Genomic DNA, 26216 nt, shown 5'->3' with positions numbered 1-26216 from the left:
GAAATCTACTGATCATGTGAAATCTACTACTGGAGTTGATGTTGAGTGTTGAATAAATACATTTTTAAAACTATTTTTGTGTGGTTTTTATTATAAATCCTTTTATTATTTGTTTTATAATGATAATGGAGTAAGTAGATCATACTATTATCTTTTCTCAAATTTACTGTGTTTATATTTTACATTCATATATGTTCTGTGAACATAAATATATATATATATATATATATATATATATATATATATATATATATATATATATATATATATATATATATATATATATATATTAGTGGTGGGCCGTTATCGGCGTTAACGTGCTGCGTTAACGTGAGACTCTTATCGGGCGATTAAAAAATATCGCTGTTAATCTATTCTCAAAGTTGGGTTGGGAGCTGGGTCTATACTACGCAAGCTATGATATTTTCATATTTTAGCGCGGATGTACACCTAGCCGAATTGCACTGTAGGGGGTGAGAGAACGAGTCTTCGAACCTGTGTGTATGCCTACTAGTGTTGTCAAAAATATCCATATTTCGCTATGTATCGATACTGAAATATCTGAAACGATACGATACTCATTTTCTACAGTATCGATATCAGCTGCGCTCTCCTCTCCTCTCCGATCGACAGCGAGTTGACGCGCACCCGCCTCCGCCTCCTCTCATTCAGTCCGTTTAATCCTCTGAGCATTGCTAATGCGTGTTCTGCTGGACTTTTGTTAGTATTGGTGTGACCTGTCTGAATTTCGCGCAGGGTTGCACATAAGGTTAATTCTACTAATTCCCGCAGATTTTGCGCTCGCATCTGAAGCGCACATACACATACCGTAATAAAGCCGCCTCTGACATACAAATGCAAAAATGAGCTCCTTTTTCCATCTTATTAATGGTCAAAAACACTCAAAACAGTGCTCACACAAACAGTGTTTGGGATCCATGCGTGCGTCAGGTCTTAAAGGGACAGAAGTTATTTATTATTCAAACTACAAAAAGACAAATGATCACTTACGAGCACACATTCTGAATGCCTTCGGCAGAATTCAAATGAGCCATTTCAATCTAGATTAAAAAGATGAATCTATGCCCACCACTAATATATATATATATATATATATATATGATAAGGGGGCTTATGTTTTATCTGCCCAATTAGTTTATATTTATTAAAAGCATTTATCCAAACTCAGAACAGCATGTTGTTTTGTATGCTTTTTCCATTCATCTGGAATCTCACCATGACCCTGAAATTTTTTGCCATAAAACTTTTCCAGATTTTTCTGGAATCTGCACACAACCCACTTCCAGTAGGGCAGCTCAGAGAGATCAGGGGTGATGCTCCACTTTTCATAAACTCCTCCTGCTGTTCTGTAATCTTTGCATGGAAACCACTCACCTGAAACTCTAAAACGTTTTTCACTTGTCACTAAAGTTGAGCAAAAATCCACACAGAGATCCTCTGTTTGATAGTAATACAAGCCTTTAAGTGCATCCACTCTGTGGAAAGGAACACTGTGATCTCCATCATGGTTTTCTATGGTGTTGGTGCAGACGGCTCTACAGAACGGACACTGAACCCAACAGCACTGACAGAAGTGATCAATCAGAATCTCCTCTGGCCTGAACTTATAGTCCAGATTTACTGGAAATGTCTCTGTGTTTTCAGACATTATAGCTTGAAGTTGTTTTCTTATCACATCTTCTAAGAGGTTAAAATCCTTAACATCATGTTTCACTCCACTGAGGTCTTTTTCAGAGAAGATCAGCACATCTGAGAGCCGCTGTGTGAAACTCTTCAACCATAAACCAACATCTCCTCTGTTCTCTTGAACATGTTCAGAAGATTCATGAGCTGCTTTCATGATCTTCTGCTGCAGGAGTTTAATGTTCTCCTTCATCTTTGGTAAAACACTGACTCTGAACTTATCAGTGATGTACCGACTGACTTCATCTCTGATGAAACTCTTGAAGTGATCTCTGGGAGTTTTAATGTACTCCATGTATTTTTTAAAGTCCTCCTCTTCTGCCAGTGTCTTCAGGATGTGTTTCTCCAGATTTGATCTGTTTCCATTCAGTGATTCACAGTTTGATCTCATTTCATCTGTCAGATCTCTGGCAGTCTTCTTGTAGACGCTCTGCTCAATGGGCTCTTTCAGTTTCTGACAGATGATCTCACCAAAGATGACAGCTGATGTTGCTCCTTGACAGTGTTTCTGGAAAATACTATAGTACTCTGCTCTCTTCTTCTCAACATATATTACTGGATCATTGGCATCTCTGAACATTTTGTGTTGGTCAGTGATCATCTTATTTGCTTTATTACAGATGGAAAGAACCAAATCTATGAAGAATTCATTCTTGAACACATATTTCACTGATTCTACCTCATGATCTGTTACTCTTCTCTTGATGTAATCTATGAGTTTCTGAATGTAGCTGTTGTTGTAGCCCATCTTTGAAATGTTGAATGACTGAATCATTTTGTCTGTCTGCTGGTCAACATCTGTGACTAATGATCTTATTTTGGCTTCATCCTCATTTGATAAAGCACAACCAAACTTCTCTTTAAATGATCTGCAGACATTTGTGAAAGCTCCTTTAATTCCACTGGATTTCTTTAGCTGTACATAATATGAATAATTTTCCCCTGAGAAAATATCTGTGCTCTCCATCCTGTTGTCTACAGGGAGACGTCCTTCATAGCTGTCACTGAGGAAGTGTTTCACATCTCTCATTATGTCAATGTCTTTGATTGCAGGAGTGTCTGTAATTATCTTCTTTACATACTGTTCCCAAAACAAATCAAACTCTTTCTTCAGTGTTTCCTCATCATTTGCTTTGTCTTCGAGTTTTAAGGCAAGTTCTTTGCTCTTTTCATAGAGAGTGTTTTCATGATATGTCCTCTGAGCATCAATCTTTTTCTTCAGGTCTCGCTGCTGAAGAATATCTTTTAATTTCCTCTTTGTTTCTCTCACAATGTTTTCCTGAACATCTTTAATTTTGATATCAAATGATGTTTTCCACTGGATCAGTATATATTTATCTTTGCCTTTCTCAAAGAATTCAGACATTGATTTCTCCACTTCTTCACTTGTCTTCTCCAGTTCTCTTTGAAGATCAGTTTCCTCAATCTCCTGAATTGCTTCATTTTCTATTTTGTTGTGTAGTTTGTTCTCAGTTTCCATCATGGCACTGCGGAGACTCCAGGACCACTTGCTGTATTCGGTCTCCAGTTTCCTATAAGCTGAAATCTCCAGAGAATTTCTGAAGCTGAAGACGAATCCTTCATTCAGTAAAGCCTCCCAGAGATCTTCAATACGATCTTTTAGGTCTTTCAGCATCATCCCATGTGACTTTGAGGCGTGAGTTTTAATGGTTTCCTTTAGTTCTTGAATATTCTCACAGTAGTTTGGGTTTGGTGGTGCCATCGGTGGGTTTCCCTCCCAGAGCTGAGCAAAATACTTCACATCATTCTGAACATCAAATTCAATAACATCACTGAAACGTTCTACATTACAGACTTCCTCTTTAGCAGCAAGTTTTGTCATCTCATCCAGTGTGTCCTGTAATCGTCTCCTTCCCTCCATGTTTTTCTCTCCAGCTGTGACGTCTGAAACGTTCTGATGCACAAACACACATCTGGGATTCAGTTTGACCTTCTTCATCCTCATGAAGGCCTGAACAACAATCTGAAGAATGTCCTGCATCTCAGATAGGTTTTCTCCAAAGATGTTGACCACGGTTAAATTTCCAAGACCAACAACAAATGTGGCAAGTTCGTTGTCATGATGTCTTGTTGATCTTCCATCCAGTTCTAGAGCACGAAGACCCTCAGTATCAACAACCAGAATATAGTCAAAGTTCATCTGTGTTTTCATCTCGTCTGACAATCTGACCAGCTGCATGAAAGCTCCTCTGGTGCACCTGCCAGCACTGACGGCAAACTGGAGTCCAAACATGGCATTGAGCATGGTGGATTTCCCAGAGCTCTGAAGCCCTAAAACTGACAGCACAAAGACTCTCTGGTCTCCCAGTTTCTGGATGAGTTGATCTAGAACAGCAGAGATCCAGACCAGAGGAACATGAGCAGCATCTCCATCCATCAGCTCCAGTGGAAATCCAGAGATCATCATCTTTGCTGCAAGACTCGGGAGAGAAGAGAAGTCAAACGGCAGGTCTTTCTTGTTCTTCTTCACAGATGAACATGATTCATAGATCTGACCGATCTCCCTCATGATGTGCTCCAAACCAAAGGCTGCATCTTGAAGCTCCTCAGATATTCTCTCAAGTTCTGCTTGTTTAGCTGTCAGTTTGTCTGGTTCATGTCTCTCTTTCAGTTTTAAGACTGTTGACCACTTTTCATTATACTTGTGATGTAGACCAGAAAGGTCAGCCGAGATATATTCATCCAAGAGGATTCCGAGCCATTTGAGGAAAAACATCTTATGGTTATCGTTTGAGTTAATTTCTTTAATAAATATTTCTATAAACTCACTGATGTCAGAATCATGCTGCTGTTCCCGGATTTTCTTCATCTCTGTTTGTTTTCTACGGATTTCCATTTCTATCTTTTCTCCCCCAGGTCGATGTAGTTCTTTGTTCTTCTGACTCCACTGATGCCACAGTTTCCCCTGACAGGGCAGAAATGATTCTTTGATTTCTGTCAGATGTTTCTTCTCCATTAAACTCATCATCTGCTGTGCTGCTTCTCTTCCTCTCCTGCAGTCTTCATCATCTTCCTCATCTACTCTGATGTCTGAGTGTTTGGACACATCTTTAAGTCTGAAAGTGGAAGATGATTCGGAGAGACAATCATTTATAGCTCCTCTGAGTTCTTCAGATACATCTGACTGATTTCTGTCCTTCAGACCGATTTTGAATTTCCATTTTGTCATCTCAATGACAGCAGATTCATCCTCTGTAATAAGGAAAATGAGTGGCTTTGAGTCCTTGAAGAGTTGTTGAAGTTTTATCATGCTTTTGTCATTCTTTTCAAGTCGTGGTAGAAGAACAACATTGACTGAGGCCATTTCTGTGAGGATCTGGAGCTGTTTCTCATGGTCTCCAGCATCACCGTGTAGATTACAGAACGCAACACACTCAGTGAATTTATCCGTGTTTTTCCCAGAGGGGCAGAACCAGGCGATCTCCACCACTCCATCCATCAGGACTCTGGTTCTGCTGCTGCCTGGGCAGTTCCTGTGGAAGAACGTGTTGTGTTTCTCATTGATCAGATTGTTCATCAGCTGAGACTTGGATGAAGACACAGAGCCAAACCTGAAGAAAAACACTATTGGAGTTTGTGCCTTGTAGATCGGATGAGTTTGACTGATGATTTCATTGTTGGTGTTTGTCATCTTCCAGCTCTTGTTGATTTGTCTGAATGTCCAGAGAGGAAACTCTATCTGTCTTGTGAATGGATCAGGAACAAGCAGAGGCAGAGCGTACTGACACTGGGACAGTTTAGTGACCATCAGCTGCTTCAGGAAACCATCAGCACAATGAAACACGGCCATCTGAACATCCATCGGGTGGATTCGATCAGATTGGCTTGTTTCTTTGTTAGACAAAGAAATTGCTTTAAATATATCCCCACTGTCTTCAGATGAGTCAGTGTCTCTTTGTTTTGTTTGATCCTGTTCATTGACCTTATTAACAATAATGTATCTCGCTCTGTAGTTCATCATCAGTAGTTTTTGTTGGAAACTCAGAACCAGCTCCTCTTCAACACAAGATTCACGGGACTGTAATGAATGTCCGGTTATCTGAAGAATGTATCCAGCTCTTAGTTTAATGTTCCTGTGAAGATTAAGTCTGCGAAATAGATGCTCTATTTTTTCACTTTCAGTCCTTTCCTGTTGTATGTCTTGATCTGCAGGAGTTGCTGTCCCAATGCTGTTGTTTTCTCTCTGTTTAATAGACAGAATAATAATATATTTATTTGATTCAGTTTCATTCTCGTAGAATAATATTTGGCATTGATAATGAGAAAGGACATTTGGTTGTGTCAAATCTCTTTTTAAGTACTTTTAAATTTAAAGGTGAAGTATGTAAGATTTATGTTTAAATTAATTCTATGAAACCCTGTATTGTCCATTGACCACCCAGGTGAAAACGACGTACTATCAAATGTATTAAAAATGTACTTGAGTATGTTTTTAGTACAATTCAAGTAATATAAACCTACTACTAGTGAATTTTTAATACATTTAATAGTATGTCCTTTCCGGGGCTTGTTTTCCAGTAACTTTTATTCAATGATGTCATATTCATAGTGTGCTTTTCAGTAATATAGGTATAACTCAAATGTTCTACAAGTGGATGAAAATAGCTCTGCCATAGCATTTCACTGATCTTTCATTTATTATAATGTATCTGTCAAGAGATTATGTATGCTGCTGTACTTTTTTAATGTACGCAAGGAATTTATTTTTATAATATATATAATGATATAGTACATTAAAGTTTTCTAGAGTGTGTATGTATCTTCAGTGTGTATGTGTTTTAACATTTATATTTAATAATTTAGCTTTTTTTATACCATTTTGAATACAAAAAAAAACAGCTTTAATATACTAGTAGTGTAATACTAATGCATTTCTAATGTACTGAAATGCTATTAAAATATCCTTGAAGTGCATTAAAATTATATTTTTAATTAATTTTAAAGAAATACATTTAAATTGCATTAAATGTACTTAAGGTTGTTCAATTTTAGCACAATTTAACATATTAAAATATATTGCAAATAGCTTAAAATTTATCTTAAGCATATCTTAAAATGCACTTAATACACTTCAGATTGTTTCAAAATAATACATTTAATATGCATTTGTATGGTATAATTTAAATATATTAAATATGTCCAAAAAAGCACAATTTAAATATATTTATTTTTCACCTGGGTACTATTAGTATGCAATTAATGGGTTATCTTCCCTCAAATGTGTAAACATTGATCCTCCCAGGCACCAACAAAACATTGAGAGTGGTCCGCTCAGATATTTTTCCAGCTGAAATAATAGCGAGAGTTTGGGATGTGGACACCATATCTGCCTGAGCCAGAGGGTGTTTAGTCTGTGTGGGACCATGACTGATGAATTACTTGGGAAAAGACATTCAGCTTCGGTTATAGAAATGCAAGCAAAAATTCGCTGCATTTAGACCTTCAAAGATTAAACAGGTCATTTGAAAATTAATTTGTCCCTCTGAATTCATTTGTGCCACTGAAAAACTTCAGTGGGGCAGATGTCCTGCTCTTGTTGAATTCAAGCAATTCAACACCGGCCGAGCATGTTCCCATGAAAGGTGTGCCGAGCACTCCATACCGAGAAAAGAGATCCTCTGCACAGGGGAGAGTTTGATCTTTTCCCACACTAAAAAAAAAAATCCTAATTTTACGGAAAATAACATTTTATTTTATTTTAAACTATTCTCAAAACTCTGTACAATTACAAACAACATCTGTAAATTAAGATGTTATTATTAAGTATTATGACATTAATGGCAAATTACAGTAATTCACATTTTTATACAGAAAATATACTGTATTTTTTATTCAGTCTTTTTCAGTTTTCTTTAATTACATACAGATGTATGTAACATTACAATATGAATTTGTAATTAAACAGCAACAAGACTAAATGATAAAAAAGTTGAATGACTGGCAGCCAAAAAAACCTCTAAAATTAAAGTTAAATATCCTAATTGAAATACAGTGCAAAAAAACTTTTACAGAAAATTCCTACATGTTTACAGAAAAACACTTATTTTACAGGTATTTCCTGAATTAATTTGAATGACTGTCAGCAACAGAACATTAAACACTACCCTGGTGAAAAAAAGTTTACTCTATTTTATTTCAAGTATTCTCTTTTTCAATAGTATATTGGAAATATACTAACAAAAATTGTACCATCTTTAAATATATAAAAAGTATATTAGGATTATATTTTCACAATGTAACTTTTAATGCACTTTAAAATAATTGTATTTTAGTATATTTTAGAAAAATACACTTAAAATGAAAGTTCTGTGTACTTTTTAAAAGTATACTTATTTGAACATTACTTTAAATATATTTTTAGTATATTTTAAACTGTGCTCAAATTTGTCATTCTTACAATGCACTGAAAGCACATTTTAGAAATACATTTTTAATATCCTTAATTTGTAGTATTTAAAGTTAAATTTGAGTAATGTTTAAGGTTATTTATTCATGCTTAAATGTTAAAATTAAGCATTAATAAATAAGTTTTAAAATATGACTCATGCATTAAAAGCCCATTTTTAAATATATGCAGTGTACATGCCCTACTGTAGTTGTGCTGTAAGTGTAAATATGTTTAATGAGTTTACACTGGCAGAGAAGAACCGTATTATAATCATACTCACAGTTCTATATTAAACCAACAGCACACTAAAATATAACGCAAGAAAATATGAGTTGAGTATTATCGGAATTCAAATGTCTCTTCAACTTGGTCTGTGACCAATCAGATTGTGTTGTTCACCGCCTGCAGCCAATCAGAGGAAGAGCTGCTGACTGTACGCGTCTGTCTGATGCTCCCTCCCTCGTCACTCACTCACTCACTCACTCACTCACTCACGGGAGGTTTGCAGCCTGACCTTGATGGCGAAGTGTATATTTTTTGTATTTAGGGAAGTAAAGTAAATAAATAAACCTGAAAAAATAATATATTCATAGTATATTGCTTGTGTGTTCTGAAGACACTGGTAATTAATTTGTAATGTACTTATAACACAAATAAATATATTTATAATAAAAATAAAGTATACTTATAATACAAATAAAGCACATGTATATCACTAATCAAGCATGTAATTAGTCCCCATACTTAAAGCATACTAAGTATGCTTAAAGTTGTTCCAATTTAGTACATAAAAGTACACTAAATACACTTCAAATTATGCTTTAATACAACTTATTTACAACTAAAATATACTTAGTACAAAATGAGTTGTTTCAAAATAGCACATTTCAAGTTAGCTAATCATTAACACACTTCAAGTATACTGATAATTAGTCTTGCTGCAAGTATACTTAGCATACTTTTTTCACTAGGGTAACATATCTCTCAATATATCAGCATCTTCACTTATTACAATCCAGTTTGACTTTATTTCTTTCATACTAATATTCTTGTTGAGAATTATCAGAGGTTTAGATGTTGATGTCATATTGAAAAAAATAAATGTCTGATGTCACCATTATAGTGATCAATGTGTGTTTTAGTTGAGCTCTTGACCCTTGACTTTTTAACATTAATGTGAATCTCAACAATGATGAAAAGTAATAATGTTTTTTGTGAGTTTATTACAGGAGTTATCAACGTTGGACCTCGAGATCTGCTCCACGCAGACCGATCGATGTATGTCATCAAAGTTTGGAGAGAGCAATTCAAAAGAATAAGGAGTCATTTGTTCTCCAGTCGCTCTTGTGGTACTGATGTCATATGCCGATCGGTCTGTGCAGTGCCGCTGCATCTCCAACAAGCCTAAGATCTACAACTAACTTCAGCCACAGCTTTAGATGAAATCAACTGAATATAAAAGAAGACATTAAATCTCTGAAAATCTCATCAGAGGAGGATTAAACAACTCCACAAACAGCATTACCAGCTTCACACATTACTAACCAGACTGACTTTATTTCTGTCAGACGTCTACAGAATTTATTGTTGAGAATTGATGTTGATGTTTTATTGGTCAAACAATTTATGCCACCATTATGGTGGTCAGTGTTTGCTTTAGTTGGGCTTGTGACCCTTTTGTCTTTATAAAGCAAGATTATTTTAAGCAATTGCAGAAGTGTTTCATGATAAACGCTTGAGCATTGCTAAAGTAAAAGCTTCAAAATGGAATCAGCATTGTCTGCTTTTAAGATGTATAAATGAACATCATAAAGTGATCTTTACTAAAGGTGAATTTTCTCACACACATACGGTTTATTGGTTGAGGTTCAAGAATAGCAAAGCTGTAAAAACGAATTTTCTATTAAACAATTGTCAATGCTGAAAATAACAATCATTACCTCTGACGATACACACTTAGACATCAAAACTTATCATACATTACTCAACAGTGGTGACAATAATTATTCATACTGCAGTGCATGCTGGGATTTTTGTAATATGTTGATACCCAGCATGCATTGCAGCATGAAACTTTTTGTTTGTCACTATTGCTGAGATTCATATGCTGATTCTTGATATGTGTCCGAATAAAACAGTAATTTAAAATATTTTAAGCACTACACAGTTTTAATTCACACACAATAACTGATTGCTGCAAAGCTTTTTTTCCCCATGCCATAACATTGATTAGTGACTTTAGATGCAATCAGGCCAAGCTACTATGATTTTGTAGTCATATAAAAAAAACCGACTCATATCTTCTGGGTTCACTGCTTTACAACATTATATATATATATAGTTGCAAAGAAAATATAACATATGAAGTGAAGGGTCAAGAGCCCAACTAAAGCAAACACTGATATCCCTAATGGATTATTATTATTTTAAACTTCATTATTTTCAATAAAACATTAACATCTAAACCCTTGTTAGTTCTCAATAAGAGTTCTCAATAAGAAATAAAGTCTGGATTGTAATAAGTGAAGCTGGTGAGATCTTGAGAGATCTGTTAGTGTTTAATGTTCTGTTGGGATTTAAAGGGTTTCTGTATCATCTGTTTTGTGTGTCACCATTGTGCTGAAGAGTAGGAAGGGCCAGAAAATTGTGTTACGCTGCATGTTGCTTTATTTAAAGCAAATAAAGTTTGATAGTTATATTAATTCATGCATGAATTATGTTTCTGGTTAATTGCAAGAGATTTGCATTTTATAGTGAATGTGTTTGTTAGTAATAATTTAGGAAATATTTATATCCCTGGCGTGATCCCAACACATCGGTGACGTCAACGTAAAAGTCATGCTGTCCTTGTTAAAAGTCATGCTCTTTTAACAAGGATATTTAAATAGAAAGCAGGATTTTTTTAGTTTTTCCTTCAAGTGATAGTTGAGTGAAATTATATTTATATCATCTTGCTGTTTATGTGTATAATGCCATTTTCTTCATTTTATTTTAAGTTAAAAAAAAGGAAGAAAAAATAAGGCATTTAAGCAAACACAAACCTACAATTTACTGTGCCACCTCCATTTTACAACCCACCAGAATTATTCCTGAAGAAACATGCCTCCACAAGCACCCCTAAGAGCTGCATTTGTGATGTTTGAGTTGGGGGAGGCCTGACATTTGCAAAATATGTTTTGTTTTTGTAATTCCGCTAGGTGCCACTAGTGTCACAGAAACTACATACTTCACCTTTAATCATAATATCAATTAATTGAATTTCCTTCTGCATTAATATTCTTTTTGGTTAATAATTGAGATTAACACTTAAATAACGAGATTCTCAACATCCTTTGTCACAATTTTAGAACCATCTGGCACCACAGACAATAGAAGACAATAGCATGTAGCTTATAACTTTTGAACAGCACATCCTAGAAATAAAATTGTCCTTTCATTAATTTGTTTGTTTGGGAACAGCGTCACCTACTGGTCAAAAAAATCATTGAACTGACATACTTATGCACAGCAAAATCGCCAGTGTTAAATGAACACCTCTCAGTGTACACATGTGACCACACTACATTCTGTTAAAAGTACTATTGAAGCAGTGTTAAAGTTAATGAGATAATTAAGTGATGATTGACCATTAGTGATAAACAACTGATGATAATGAGCAAAATAACTGAAGGAAAGAGAAACAACAAGAACAGAAAAAAGAGAGACTCAACAACTACAACTGACTTCCAGTCATTACACATTATTGCACTTATTACTAACCAGTTTGACTTTATTTCTGTCATACATCTACAAAAGTTCTTATTGAGAATTAACGGAAGTTTAGATGTTGATGTTTTAATGAAAGGTTCATTTGAAGTCGCCATTATGGTGATCAGTGTCTTTAGTTGGCCTCTTGACCCCTGTCAAAAGAACCTATGACCTGGGGCTTGTTCTTCGTATGCTGCTAACTCAATTTGATTGTTGACGATTTTGCTTGATCTTGGATTATTTGGTTCTTTGAAGCTCATCCTGGATTTGCTGTCATAGCAACAGGTCTGTAAGCTTAACCCTGCTTGGGAGCATCTTATTTCATGTAAACAGGATTAGATAGCATATTTTTAATCGGAGGTGATATTAAAATCTGTCCCAGTCACTGCTACATTATTACAAGAGTTCCTTACTGAACCAGGGGCAATAAAACTATTTTAAATAATAATAGAATTGATATAAATATTTATTTTATATTATGGGAGTGGCTTGATGCAGTGCATGAGATGCAGATAACTTGATCTTGACCCTTAAAAAACTTTAGTAGATGTTTTTAGTATAATGCTGTCATGTAACAAATTTGCTTCAAAGGTAAGATTAAATGAATTGTTAATTACAACATTGAAATAAAATTGTAAAGCCTGTACAAATACTAGGAATCGTGAATATAAATAATTGGGAATCATGTTTAAAAAACACTGCACATTTCATTGTATCTATTATAACTTTTATGTTGTTTTAGGTGTTTGGCTGTTTCCTTATAGGAAATTTCCAGAAATTCGTCAAGATTTTCGTCAGGTATCTTTTTAAATTATATGATGTCATTACGTTGCTGTCTTGCCACCAGCCAATCATTGCATTGCTGATCGTGGTTTCAAGATACATGTGCCCCTTTCAATGAACACAAGAATGCGCAGTGATCTCAGACAACTTAATCCAGATATTTTAATCCAATCCACAAATTCGTTTGAAGAACCGAATCAGCCAGATCATGATTATCACAATGATATCATTTAATCTCGGATGTAATAAGCGATGTATGAAGAACAAGTCCCTGGGCTGTGTTTGCAAAAAGCATTGTAAGCCTAAATTGATCATAGAGACCATTTGGTGCAATTCTACGATTACCTCAGGTTTATGTTGCTTTTGGGAAATGCAGCCCAGGACATTATTATCATGTAGTGGCCTGATTCCCTGGTGTCATCCAGCATGATTAACATGTTATATAAATGTTTTATTAATTTTTAAATCACAATAAATCTGTAATGTTGCAGTTTGAGATCCAGCTGTGCTTTTATGATCTGACATTTATTTTAAACAAACAGACATCAAGAATCAGCATATGAACCTCAACAATGGTGACAATCAAACAAAATGCTTTGTGTTGCAGTGCATGATGGGAGCCACCAGTCAAAACTCATCCATGGCTTCCATCATGCATTGCAGCATGAATAATTTATGCAACTGAATTGTCATTGATTCATTGATTCTTCCTGTTTGCTTTTATTTTGATGTTTTGTTGTGTCGTTAGTAGCTTGTTCCCTTTCAGTCGGTCACTACGACGTACATCGGTAATACCGACGAATTGGGATCACTTTAGAGAGCCCCTATCAGCTTCGAGATTTAGAGAACAGGCCAATGGGCCATTGGCGTGCGAGATTTGCATCTTGCGCTCCGCCTCGCGCCGCGGGTATAAGTAGGAAGCGAGAGCATCGCACTGAGGTCATTCACTTCGGAGCCGAACGGCGTAGATGAAGAGTCAAAAACGTCCTGTTTACCTATCAGAGAAGATTCAACAGAGAACTTTGAGGACGCTGTGCTGGTGTGACGGCATTTCTCCAGTGCAACTGCGAGAACTCAGCTGCAGTGAAACATTTGCTGTTTAAACAGCACCGTTGGTATCGGTGGGCGTTTCCTTGAGTGCAAACACAGGCTGCACTATCTCCTGTGTGTTGCCGCGGTCTGTCCTGGGTGCTTCAGCACTTCTGAAAAGAGCGTTTCCTCACAAAAAGAGCAACACGGGTGTGACACTGCGTCTTTTTCAAGACGTCATTCCACCCGTGCGTTTCTGGATGCGGTTGTTTCCTGTCCTGATGGCCACGATCCCTCTCGCATAAACATGTTGAGACCGTGTTCGTGGGTGATCCTTGTTCTCTCAGGGGAACAGGATCACGTCGACGCGCTGGTCATCTCGCCTTCCGCGTGAGGGTTTGAGTGTTCAGCGCGCCGTGTGCCGTCTGGGTGCCGGGTGACAGCGCGGGTCACTCGGCACCTCCGCATGTTGAGACTGTGTTTGTGGGTGGTCTATGCTCTCTCATGAGAGCATAGCCACGTCGGCGCGTTGTTCGTCTTGCCTTTTGAGGCAAGGGCTTGAGTGTTCAGCGCGCCGTGTGCCGTCTCACAGCCACGGCCACTGTCTCACGTGTCTGCTGGTAGCTTACAGATGGGATGCTGGTCCTTAAAAAGGGGACCTAGCGTTTCATTTGGGGATCTAGCAGAGGACAGATGTCAATCGCTGCATCGGAGAGAGGGCTGTTATGTGTTGAAAATGAAGATGATGCTGAGATTCCCACTATAATAGTGGGCGCTCGTGCTGAATCCGATTCATACTTGACAGCCATACTTTCCCAGGTTGCTGAGGCATAGTGCAAAGCATAAATCGCCTTGCCTGCCCCTTGCCTTTCCCGGATGTGCGTTGGAAGGCTTTTGCGTTGTGGAACTATTGGTGCAAAAATATGGAACACCAATAGGGCCATAATCTGTATAAAGTTTTCCTCTCTCTCACTACCCTCATCGGTGGAGTGGCAGTGCCACTGGCAGGTCACCTCTGCCCTGCTTAGTGCACGGGGGTAGTTCTGAGCCGAGGTTGAGCTGCGCACTGCGCTGGCCCTTGGCTAGACGATGTCCACCCTGGTCCAGAAACACCATTGACCCGGATTTGGTTCGGAACTGTTCTTCCCCCGGAGGAGGGCCGGGTGGAAAACCATTAGTAATTCTGTTCCGCCACTGGGGTTAAAAACAGCCAGTGGTACCCAAAAAAAAACAAAAAAAAAAAAAAAGAGCAGTTCCAATATCTCTGGGTCTCGGGAGTTCAGGAATGGCAGCGTGTGATGCTACAAGCCTCGCCGCTCTCAGTACCCTCCCCACAAGAGGGCGAGAATGGCAGTGTGTGACGCTACAAGCCTCGCCACTCTCATTCCCCTCTTCTCAACGGTGTGTGGACGACAGTGCGCGACGCTATGCCTCGCCGCTCTTGTTCCCCGCTGAGGAAGGAGGTGAGGCAGACCGTGTGCAACGCCACAAAGCCTTGCCATGCTCAGCCCCTCCTTCATTTGGAGAGCGCGCTGGGCGGTGTACAACGCTCCCAAGCCTTGTCAGCCTCGGGTGCCTCTCCAAATCGCCAGCAGGGGGTGCCGGCTGTGGGAACGCCCTCAAGCGGCCTTCCCACACTCGCACACCCCCTCAGCAGATGCAGGTCGTGTGTCAGACCCAGACCCCTACACGGACCACTCCCATGTCGTCCTGGGGTCCCTGCATTCCGCCTCGCTGCCCTGCTGCGGGTACGTCTGTGGTACCGATGACCCCACTTGTTCGGTCTCTGGGGGCCTGGCTAGCGCTCCCCAGCCCGTCTCGCTGGGTCATCTGCACCATCAGACTCGGCTTGCGATTCAGTTCGCCCGGCGTCTGCCCAGGTTCGGGGGCGTTCACTTCACGTCTGTTGCGTAGGTGGATGCCCCCGTGCTTCAGGCGGAGATCGCTGTCCTACTGGCGAAGGACGCGATAAAGCCGGTCCCTCCAGCCGATATGAAGTCCGGGTTCTACAGCCCGTACTTCATTGTACCCAAGAAAGGCGGCGGGTTACGGCCAATCTTGGACCTGCCTTACTTGAACCGCTCCCTCCACAGGATGCCGTTCAGAATGTTAACGCAGAAACACATCTTCAGGTGCATCCGTCCCCAGGATTGGTTTGCAGCGATCGACCTGAAGGACGCGTACTTTCATGTCTGGATTCTCCCTCGACACAGACCGTTTCTACGCTTTGCTTTCGACGGACGGGCATGTCAGTACAAAGTCCTGCCCTTCGGGCTGTCCCTGTCGCCCCGTGTCTTCACGAAAGTCGCGGAGGCGGCCATTGCTCCCATGAGAGAGCGTGGTGTTCGTCTCCTCAACTATCTCGACGACTGGCTGATTCTTGCCCAGTCGTGGGAGCAGTTGTGCGAACACAGGGACATGGTGCTTCGGCACCTCAGCCGGTTGGGTCTTCGGGTCAACTGGGAGAAGAGCAAACTCTGTCCCGTACAGAGGATCTCTTTTCTCGGGCTGGAGATCGACTCGGTCGCCATGACAGCGCGCCTCACAGAGGAGCGCGTCCAGTCGGTGTTGCGCTGCTTGAATACGTTCAAACGCAGTACAGCGGTTCCACTGAAACAATTTCAGAGGCTCCTGGGGCATATGGCAGCAGCAGCCGCAGTAATGCCGCTAGGGCTGCTCCATATGAGACCGCTTCAACACTGGCTACACGAGATGGGCGTGGCACAGCGGGTCCCTCTGTGTCCAAGTGACGCCGAGATGCCGCCAAACCTTCAGCCCGTGGTCGGACCCTTCATTTCTACGGGCAGGTGTGCCTCTAGAACAAGTGTCCAGGCATTCTGTTGTCTCCACGGATGCCTCATCCATGGGCTGGGGTGCCACGTACAACGGGCTTGCAGTATCGGGTCTGTGGACGGGGCCCCAACTGCAATGGCATATCAATTGCCTGGAGTTGCTGGCAGTTTGTCTTGCTCTCAGCCGCCTCAAAGGGTCGCTCAAAGACAAGCACGTTCTGGTCCGGACGGACAGCACTGCGGCCGTTGCGTACATCAACAAACAGGGTGGTCTATGCTCCCGCCGCTTGTCCCAACTCGCCCGCCATCTCCTCCTGTGGAGTCAGAAGCATCTGAGGTCCCTTCGTGCCATTCACATTCCGGGCCCGCTCAATCGTGCGGCCGACGAGCTGTCACGGTTACCGGTGCTCCCCGGAGAGTGGAGACTCCACCCCCAGGTGGTCCAGCTGATCTGGAGTCGCTTTGGGGCCGCACAGATTGATCTGTTTGCCGCCCCCGATGAGACCCACTGCCAGTTGTATTATTCCCTGACCGATGGGACCCTCGGCACGGATGCACTGGCACTCAGCTGGCCCCGGGGCCTGCGCAAATATGCGTTTCCCCCAGTGAGCCTTCTTGCACAGACACTGACCATGACCCCATTAATGGTGAGTCCTTAGGCAAGCACGATCTGATCGTCAGGTTCCTGAGGGGGGCGAGGAGATTAAATCCGCCTCGCCCTCCCTCTATACCCTCTTGGGACTTGACTCTGGTGCTGACCGCACTGCGGAGGGCGCCCTTTGAGCCTTTACAGTCAGTGGAGCTTAAGATCTTGTCTCTAAAGACAATCCTCCTGATTGCATTGGCCTCAGTTAAGAGGGTAGGGGACCTGCAGGCATTTTCGGTTGACGAATCGTGCCTGGAATTCAGGCCAGGTGACTCTCAGGTGACCCTGAGACCCCGGCCTGGATATGTGCCCAAGGTTCCCACTACTCCCTTCCGGGACCAAGTGATGAGCCTGCAAGCGCTGCCCTCGGAGGAGGCAGACCCAGCCCTGGCTTTTCTCTGTCCAGTTTACGCTCTGCGCATCTATGTTGACAGAACGCAAAGCTTTAGGACCTCAGAGCAGCTCTTCGTCTGTTACGGAGGACAGCAGAAGGGAAAGGCTGTCTCCAAGCAGAGGATGGCCCACTGGATAGTGGATGCCATCGTCTTGGCGTATGATTCCCAAGACATGCCCTGCCCGCTCGGGGTTAGAGCTCATTCCACCAGGGGTGTAGCTTCTTCCTGGGCGCTGGCTCGTGGCGCCTCGCTGACAGACATTTGTAGAGCTGCGGGCTGGGCGACACCTAACACGTTCGCTAGGTTTTATAGCCTACGTGTAGAACCGGTTGCTTCTCGTGTGCTCGCTTCCCATAGTCAGCTTCACTGAAGTGCCCGTTCTAAGTGTCGGCTTGCTGCGCCATTCCCTTCCCCATGGAACGGATACGTACGCTTATTTTCTCCAGTCGAGTTCCCCAGGATTCGCGAAATCTGTTGAGTCCTCCGCACCCCTCAGCAGTCGGATGTGGCGGAGCGTCCGACGCCAGGTCTGGCACTTGTATGCATTGGTGGAACTTGTGTCAGACTGGGTTCCGTATGTCGTGACCCCTACGGCGGTCCCATACGTGTATTCTCCATGGTACAGCTCCCTACGGCGAGCTCGTGTCTTTTCCTTGGCAGAGTTCCTCTGCCGTCTCAGTATGGTGTCGTCCCCCGTCTGTATAGGCCGGGGCCACCTCTGGGACTTCCGTATGTTGTGCTGCCCACGGCCAGCCCATACGTGTTCTCTCCACATGGTAACTCCCTCCGGGCATGATGTGGCTCCCGCAGCGTCCTCCGGGCACGCTTTCCCAGCGTTACCCAATAAGTCTGCTGAATGGGTCTTGCGGAACAGCAGTGTGACTCTCCCTGCGTGAATCTCCCCGCCCGCATCAGAACGGGGTCTGAGGGGCTCTCGCTGGGCGCTGGAAGTGGTAGTAACTGTGGCGTTTTCCATAGGGATCCCAATTCGTCGGTATTACCGATGTACGTCGTAGTGACCGACTGAAAGGGAACGTCTCGGTTACGTATGGTAACCCTCGTTCCCTGAAGGAGGGAACGGAGACGTACGTCCCGTCGCCACAGTTCCTTTCCATCACTGCAGGGTCGAGTCACTAGTTCGGCTCCTCAGTGAAAAACGTCAGTGTGATGCTCTCGCTTCCTACTTATACCCGCGGCGCGGGGCGGAGCGCGAGATGCAAATCTCGCACGCCAATGGCCCATTGGCCTGTTCTCTAAATCTCTAAGCTGATAGGGGCTCTCTAAAGTGATCCCAATTCGTCGGTATTACCGACGTGCGTCTCCGTTCCCTCCTTCAGGGAACGAGGGTTACCATACGTAACCGAGACGTTTTGTGATGTTAAGAGTTCATCTGTTTGTCAGTATTTTGTTTATTGTCATAATTTGCTGATTCTTGATGTCTGTGTCTAAACACCATATTTGTTGTAGGATCTCAAGTTTCACATCAAGCATATACTCAGAGATTTAGGCTCTGAATGACATCAGTAAATCTGGCCGTTACATGATGTTGACAGAAATCAAGTAAAACTGGTTAATAATAAGTGTAATAATGTGTAATGGTTGGAAGTCAGTTGTAAGTGTTTTGTATCTCCTTTTTTCTGTTCTTGTTTTTCTGTTTCTGTTCTTCAGTGATTCTGCTTGTTAGCATCAGGTGATATAACTAATGGTCAATCATCACTTAATGATCATTAACTTCAACAAACTTCATTAAATTTAAGTCAGATGACATATAATGTCTTAATAGTCCAAACAATTTTTCTATAACATGCTAAAGAACTTGACTGTAATGATCCCAAGCTAGATTTTCCCCTCTGAACATACACATACAGAAGATTTCAAAGAACTTCTTTCGTATGGGTGATGTCTACATGCAGTGACAGATCATTGGAGGAAATGGCATTCATAAAAAACAATTCAAAAACTTGAGCTCTCCAAAGAATTTCTGTGAATGTTCACCTGTATAGAATCATTTGATTCAACATCTCCAGTTGATTGCTCACGAAGGCTGTTTCCTGTTACACACTTCTCTGTGTTTTCAGGTGAATCTGAAAGAGAGAAAACAGCACTAGTTTGTAAAATATGACCAATAAATATTTTAGGGTTCAACTAAAAACAAAAAACAAAAATTGTTACCATTTACCCACCCTTGCTGTTCAGAATCTGTAACATTTACTTTTATTTGTGGAACCCAAAAGAAGAATTACAGCCTCTGTAACCATTTACTTTCATTGCATCTTTTTACCATTTGATGGAAATTAACATTGCGATGCATTTTCAGTGATCTGGGGCCTGTTTCAGTAAGGAGGTTCAACCAACTCGGAGTTTAAAGCTGAACTCTGAGTTGACTTACTCTGAGATGGGAAACTCTGAGTTTTGGGTTTCAGAACAGCTGAATTGAGGTAGTTTAATCAACTCTGAGTAGACTGACTCTGAGTTAAGCACATGCACTCCAACTATGAGAAGCCACGATCAATGGAGCTCCGAAATTACGATTCACCATGGCAACAGCACCCAACAAAAAGATGTTCCCATACTTCTGGGTCAATATGTAAGTTTAATTCGTAATTATTTTAATTAAATTAATTTTTTATGGTATCTAAAAGGTAAAAAAAAAGAATATGGCAGCAGCTAAAAATGAAAAATAAAAACAATTAAATCAGGTAAAGCTTTAAGCATAAAATGTTCATGGGTGTAGGTTTAATGACTTTACAAACATTTGACATATTAAATAAATATCATTCAGTGTCCAAAGTGCAGCAGCTTTTCCCACAGACCCTTTTCACAGACTGTGCTGACGAGTTTAACAGTCATCAATATCGTAAACCTGCAAAGTTTTTTGTGTTTATATATATATATATATATATATATATATATATATATATATATATATATATATATATATATATACACAATATCCTCCCCCTTTTTAAAGTGCCAGCAGTGTTTAAATACTTAATTCATTCATTCGCCATCAAACGCCACAAATGCTTTTCTTACTGAGTATTTTGGTCGTATTTCAAGTACAAATATCAAAAAATTATAAATTTTATCTAAATCTAAAGTAAGCGAAGTTTACTTAAAACAAATTAAATTATCTGCCACTTGACAAAAATACATAGTAAGAAAAGCATTTTTGCCAGTGCAGGAACATTCATTCATCTTTGTGGAGAGCAATTCTAATTCTCAGACCCTCAGAATATTATATATACATATATATATATATATATATATATATATATATATATATATATATATATATATATATATATATATATATATATATATATATATATATATATATATATATATATATATAAAATCATAATTATTGTAAAGTGATGAAACATTTAATTATACTACAAATCTAAATATTTTTACCTGATATTTGAAGTGATTTCTTCTTTTCTATTGTTGTTTTCTCAGACTGTGAGATGTCTGTCTGCAGACTTTCCTCCATCTTTGTAGATTTGTCTGTTTGCAGAGGTTCCTCTATCTCTGAAGATTCATCTGGCTGTGGAGGTTTGTCTGTATGTAGACGTACTTCTGTCTCTAGAGATTTGCCTTGCTACAGGAAAAAATATGCTGATGTGAGTTAAAAAATACGTATGAAAACATAGATATTACATTAAATCATAATTTCTCATTTCACAAAAATGAAATATCAATTTTCTCCTGATATTTCTCCCCAGTGAAAAAAAGGCAATTATTAAAACTAAACTGCAAAACTTTCTGATGAAAGACAGACAAGTACCCCATTGGGCTGAACAAAAAGGCCATCTCTATATTTAGCCTTTACTTTATCACCTCACTATTTTATGTTTGGTGTAATTTTACAGCTCACAAACTTATAAAAGTAATTAACCCCTTACTTGTCACCCCTCCCCCCATTTTGGCAAGTGGGGCATGAATGACATACCCAAAATAAAAATGTTGCTGCTTATATGTCATTCTGAATAGACATATAACCAACATATATCTAGAAAGACAACACTTGAGAGTTTACAGCCCAAGACATTAAACAAACAAATACAAAATTATGTAAAAATGTCCTTTTAGCGATTATTCATGTAAACAATTGGTTTTGTCTTAAGTTAACGTAAACGGGAGAATATCAGATGTGTATCAGTGTATATTGGATCCGTGCATAGAGTGAGAGATTGAGTTTATTTCTGTCAAAACCAATTTATCACAGAGAGAGAGAGAGAGAGAGAGAGAGAGAGAGAGAGAGAGAGAGAGAGAGAGAGAGAGAGAGAGAGAGAGAGAGAGAGAGAGAGAGAAAGAGAGTTGCTACTCCACTTACTTTTACTGTGGATAGTTCTTTTTCTACTTCTGTACCCCATTGGGCTTTTACTTTTTTTACTAGAGGTACCACCCACTTTACTGTATCCATTGCCCACTGTTTTATATTTATTACCCACTGTAATAGTGGTCTTGATATTGCTACTATTGCAGCTCCTGCCATTGCTCCAACTACTGCTGATTCTTTTTGTGTTTGTGTTCCTACTAATGATGTCAATATTTCTGTTGCTGTTCCTGCCAGGCCTCCTGTTACTGCTGCTATTGCTGCTTCTCCCACTACTGCCGCTATTGCTCTCATTTCTGCTTCCCATAATGATCTTAAAGTGCATAATCCTGCTCCTGCTGCTGCTCCTGCTGCTGTTCCTGCAACTGCATCAAATACTGCTGTAGTTCCTGCCACAACTACTGCTGAAATGGCTGCAGCTGTCATTGCTATTATTACTGTTAATTTTAAAGGTTTTTGTTTCCATGTTTTCACTTGTGATGGTGATTGTAGACTTGCCATGTCTTCTCCTGCTGTTGCATTTGGAGATGCTGCCATGGCTGCTTCTGTTCCTGCACCTGCAAAAATTAAAGTAATACGAACTTATTTCATTATAGAAGCAATACAACATCTTAAAATATGCTGATTGTTATGTATAAGATATTGATGTTACCCAAAACTGAAGGTAAAAATATTGGATTCTAAACACAGAAATGCCACATTATCATGAAGACCTTGAAGCAGATATGAGGGAGAAACACACACACCTCATACGCTCAAGTGTAAGGGGCTTTCCTTACCATTAAGACTTGGATAACACGCACATCTCCTTCCATTAAAGATAATGGCCAGTGTGGTGGCTGGGATAGACATAAACCTACCAACATACGTGGCATAATTTTTTTTAATGACTTATCATAAGTTTGAGTCGCATAATATCAGTTAATGGAAACACTGTAATTTCGGAATAGTTTTTTATCTACATTTAGAAAATTCCGCAGATGTTTTGGTCAAATCTGTAATGGAAACGCGGCTAGTGCATATCGAGGCTTGTTTCGCTTTAGACCAATGACGTCATTGTTGATGTCCGAAGCCTCGCTTCAGTCTGACTGGTTCAGGAAGCGGTTAAAATCTTGCCCTCTGCCCAGGTAAACCCAGCCAATTTCCAGTTTTATAGTAATAATAATATTGCCTATGTCCAAAGAATTGATTTACACACGTGATAGCCGCATTGATTTCAAGCCAATACGTTTATTACAGTTATGTTATACAATCATTATATACCACCAGAAAATACACATTATATTCATATAAATAGATTATTCTATGTGGAAATTGATTATTTCCTTTACTGTTATACCTAAGCCTTAACTGACGCAACATACAGTGTATCACAGATCACATCAGGTCATCTGTAATGTATCTGCTTGTTTTACACTCTTTGACCACCAGGTGGTATTGTGAGCAAATTAACCCTTTTGTGAACCATTTGGCTGAAAATCTTCAGTGCTTCATGAGGCTTAATCTCACAACCACTAGTGTCTTATAAACACACAGTTACAGCAGCAAGAGAAACACTAAAGTGAAAGAGTCAAGGGTCAAGAGCCCAACTAAAGCAATACTGATCTCCATAATGGTGACTTGGAGACAAACAAAACTATTATTTTTTAAATAAAACAAATTACATAAATAAAGAGAAACAATAAAGAGGAATGAATAAACATATTACAAGCAATAAACAAAGAGTGCTTTCAGTATTTAAGAGTAATGTTTTCCATTCAGGAGCTGCGAGTGATTTTTCTATCTCTCATCTTTACTGTTGTTTTACTGATGATGCCATCATAGACAGCAGGAGATCTAATAATCTGCATTCACCCTGATGCACAGATCTCTTTTGAAATATAAGATGTGGGTTGTTCTCAGGGGCGCGGGAAGATGTTTTAGGTTGGTGGTGCTGTTTTTTTATGTAAGAGAGTATATATCGAGTATATAAAACACGAAAGCACAACAAATATATCGATGAGAATACTCGTTTAAACAGCACACACATATGTGACATGTGACTGCACATCATTTTTTTCACAATGTTGATTCTTCTTGCAATCGTAATGCAATGGACTGTGGCCTACATTAAACCTTTAAATAAAAGGGTTACTGAGCTGTTTACACAGTCATGTACAATAAAAGAGCCTCCACAGCGACAGGAAATAAAAATTAACGCAGAAAACCTGCCTACCTTACCTGAGCATTTGAGCAAAGCGGAGCTCCACTCATGAACAGCTCACCGGCAAAACGACGTGCGCTCAAATCGATATGAAATTTCTCTGTACTGCAGCCTACTATGCTTGTAGCCATTAATACACGTATTTTGTTTCATGTTTAAATATTATGTTATTTTGTTTTATTTTATTTACGACGCAAAAGATGCGCAATATGTCAGAAGACATTTGATCACTTCATTAAGTTTCGTTTTGTATAAATCAGATTTTTATCAATGTTTTATCAACCAAATTGCCCGGATTTAATAAATAATAAGCAAATATAGCAGACAATGACATAGAGGCGGCGGCGCCACGTGAACAACGGCTTAAATGAACAACTACTAGAAAAAAATCCTTTATTCAGGGGCAGCCCTAACTATTTACAGTATTTCAGATAGACCTATATTTTATCCAGCATGTCACAAAGGGCATTCTGGGTTGAGATTCTTGAGTCATCTTCAGAAAGGCGCTCTCCACTGGAGGAAATATACCGATCTTTCTACGCACACACCGCAACGGTCACAATATGACCTCATGTATGTTTTAACAACATAATTCAACATATAAATAATACTTTTTAATGGGCCACTTAAAATGTTTATTACAAATAAATTACTAAATTCTAAAAATGAATACATGTAAATGAACAAAAATTTGCACGTTGCATTTGCAATCCTTTGAAACCACCCCTGGTTGTCCTGTCTGTTTAATCCCTTTAGACACAACTGACTGTGTTTACATTGATTTCCCATCATAAAATAATTTTGAGACACAAGTAAATTTTTACCTCTACACGGAGTCGGACTCGTGCACAGCTGCATACACGAGCGCTCTTCTCCAAGCACACGTGAGCAGTTGAAGTTGAAAGCAGATTCTGTCAGTGAGTTTCATATTTTTAGTTTAAGTCCACTGCATTCAAACGACATAAATTATGCCTTCATAGAGCATTTATAAGGAAAATACCGGCGGGCGAGTCCACACACTGTGTGAGCGTAACATCAAGCAAAGTGTGCACGGGTAGATTACAGTAAATAAAAGTACAATTAAGAGTAAATTACTGGCAACAGTGATGCCAGTATTTTACTAGCCTGGTAAGGTCTAACAGTGCAAAAAGAAACATTAACAAAGCTATTTTCATCAGAATATACATAAGATTAATAATGAATGTGTACATATTCTAAATTAATATAATACAATTTGTAGCCTTCAGTCAATTAAAAAGCTCAACTTTAGGAGGGGAAGAGACAGGGCAAGATGAGGAGACTGCAAATGGTTATTCTGTAAAGCATTAATATGTGCTTTATAAGTACTAATAAACAGACAATATCCTAGTAATATGCATGTTAATAAGCAACTAATATTGAGAATTGGACCATAAACTAGTGTTACCATTTTTTAATCATACCCACATTGGGGGGTGAGCCCCCCTAAAATAAAAATACTAGAATTGCCTCATTCAGTTAGAATAATAAGGCACTAATTTAAAACTACAAACCTCTTTACTGTAGTAAATTACTGGCTAACGAAAAATAATCTCTTAGCTCTGTTCTGGAAATTTTCTAACAAAATTAGGCTATCATTCCCGGAATGTCTTAGAAACCAAACATGTTTTGTTGGGTTTTGATAATAGCGTCTGCTAAATGAATAAATGTAAAATTGTCAAACCTGTCCTGAGGGAATCTGGATTCCAAACAGCAAGCTGAAGTTTTCTTCAGGATGAGGTCTTGTCTTCTGCTTTATATTATTCTGTCGCACTGCATTGCGGATTTATAACTATATCTCAGCCAATCAGAATGGATTAGTAGGTGATGTCAGATGTCTTTTCCCAGTACATCACATGACTTTAAAGAATTCTGAGATCTGCTGAGCCTTGTGGTATTGGATAAATACCCACATTATACATCTCTGGAAAAAAATTAAGAGAGCACTTAACATTGATTTTTTTCCAGAGATGTATTATTATATCATATTATACCCAACTCTCCCTCTTTAATAAAGTATGCTGGGCAAAGGCATGCAGATCTTAATATTATCAAGGGCCAAACAGGAAATAATTAGATCCTACTGGGACCCAGTGTTAAAGTTAATGAGATAATTAAGAGATTAATTAAGTGATGATTGACCATTAG

General features: G+C 39.5%; 1 protein-coding gene across 1 annotated transcript; it reads right to left on the bottom strand.

Moving 5' to 3' along the window:
- Nucleotides 1-1165: 1165 nt before the first annotated feature.
- LOC307123018 (interferon-induced very large GTPase 1-like) lies at nucleotides 1166-22384 on the bottom strand (the record flags this gene model as incomplete). The annotated part of the gene is made up of 4 exons (XM_079811390.1): nucleotides 1166-5908; nucleotides 19501-19589; nucleotides 20923-21109; nucleotides 22346-22384. The coding sequence occupies 4 exons, from the start codon at nucleotides 22382-22384 to the stop codon at nucleotides 1166-1168; spliced, it is 5058 nt and encodes a 1685-aa protein (XP_079667516.1).
- Between the last annotated feature and the right edge of the window lie 3832 nt (nucleotides 22385-26216).

The sequence above is a fragment of the Gobio gobio genome (genome assembly GCF_949357685.1).
Source record: "Gobio gobio genome assembly, chromosome: 1".
NCBI lineage: Eukaryota > Metazoa > Chordata > Actinopteri > Cypriniformes > Gobionidae > Gobio > Gobio gobio.
The sequence above is the reverse complement of the archived record's forward strand: the minus strand, read 5'-3'. Positions and strand labels throughout refer to the sequence as shown.